Here is an 814-nt window from a genome sequence, read left to right on the forward strand (position 1 = left end):
ATGCTCACCAAGGCTGCATTTATTTGATCAAAATATAGTAAAAACTTCAATAATATTTCTATTTATGATCCTTTGATCCTTCAGAAATCATTCTAATATGCTGATTTGCTGCTCAAGAAACATTTATTATTATTATCAGTGTTGAAAACGGTTGTCATTTATGTCATCTCTCTATTTTCCCTATCAGAAAAAAACTAAAAACCCACTCCACAAACCCCAGGCGTCCTACCTTTCGTCTGAACACGGAGAAGGCCAGTCCGCAGGCTTTGCACGCCAGGCCTGCGCTTCCTGAGGAGGTGCTGCTGGGTGGGTAGGTGGAGTAACCAGCGCTGGGGGCAAAGCGGAACGGCCCAGCTCCGGCTCCAAAGCCTGGTTGCTGAGTGCGCACCGCTCCTGTTCCCATCACCTCGTTCAGCAGCCCGCAACATGACGCCCACATTGAGGAGGCCCCCGCCTGGAAAAGAAAGATATGTTAAAGATAAGTTCAGATATAGGGCTGGGTATTGAGATAAATTTCACAATTCGAGTTCAATTCATTTGGATATACACCAGGTAGAGTACATGTACATTTTTCTCAAGGAAAAAATATCTCCAAAAACTGTAACTCCAAAAAATGACAGTTTGAAAGATGAGAATTCGTTTCATAGCAAAAGTAATAAAGCACAAAGCTTATTGCAATTTAGTGACACTTTAAATAGGCCTGTCGCAATAATCAATATATCGACTTATCTCGCAATATATGTACATGACCTCAATAGTTTTTGGTGATGCAATATATCACCCATTATATTTACTTAAAAATGAATGTCACCAT

The 814-nt window shown here is 40.8% G+C and overlaps 1 protein-coding gene across 2 annotated transcripts in view; it reads right to left on the bottom strand.

The window, feature by feature from the left end:
* LOC107558121 (E3 ubiquitin-protein ligase RNF34-like) overlaps positions 1-814 on the bottom strand; it is a 21,280-nt gene that overhangs the window by 9,641 nt on the left and 10,825 nt on the right. For both annotated transcript variants that reach the window (XM_016241736.1, XM_016241735.1), the window contains exon 2: positions 230-454. In XM_016241736.1, the coding sequence (XP_016097222.1) occupies positions 230-454 (225 nt within the window). The remainder of the gene's footprint in view (positions 1-229; positions 455-814) is intronic.

This window comes from Sinocyclocheilus grahami, unplaced genomic scaffold (genome assembly GCF_001515645.1).
Source record: "Sinocyclocheilus grahami isolate Dianchi unplaced genomic scaffold, SAMN03320097.WGS_v1.1 scaffold632.1, whole genome shotgun sequence".
NCBI classification, from domain to species: domain Eukaryota; kingdom Metazoa; phylum Chordata; class Actinopteri; order Cypriniformes; family Cyprinidae; genus Sinocyclocheilus; species Sinocyclocheilus grahami.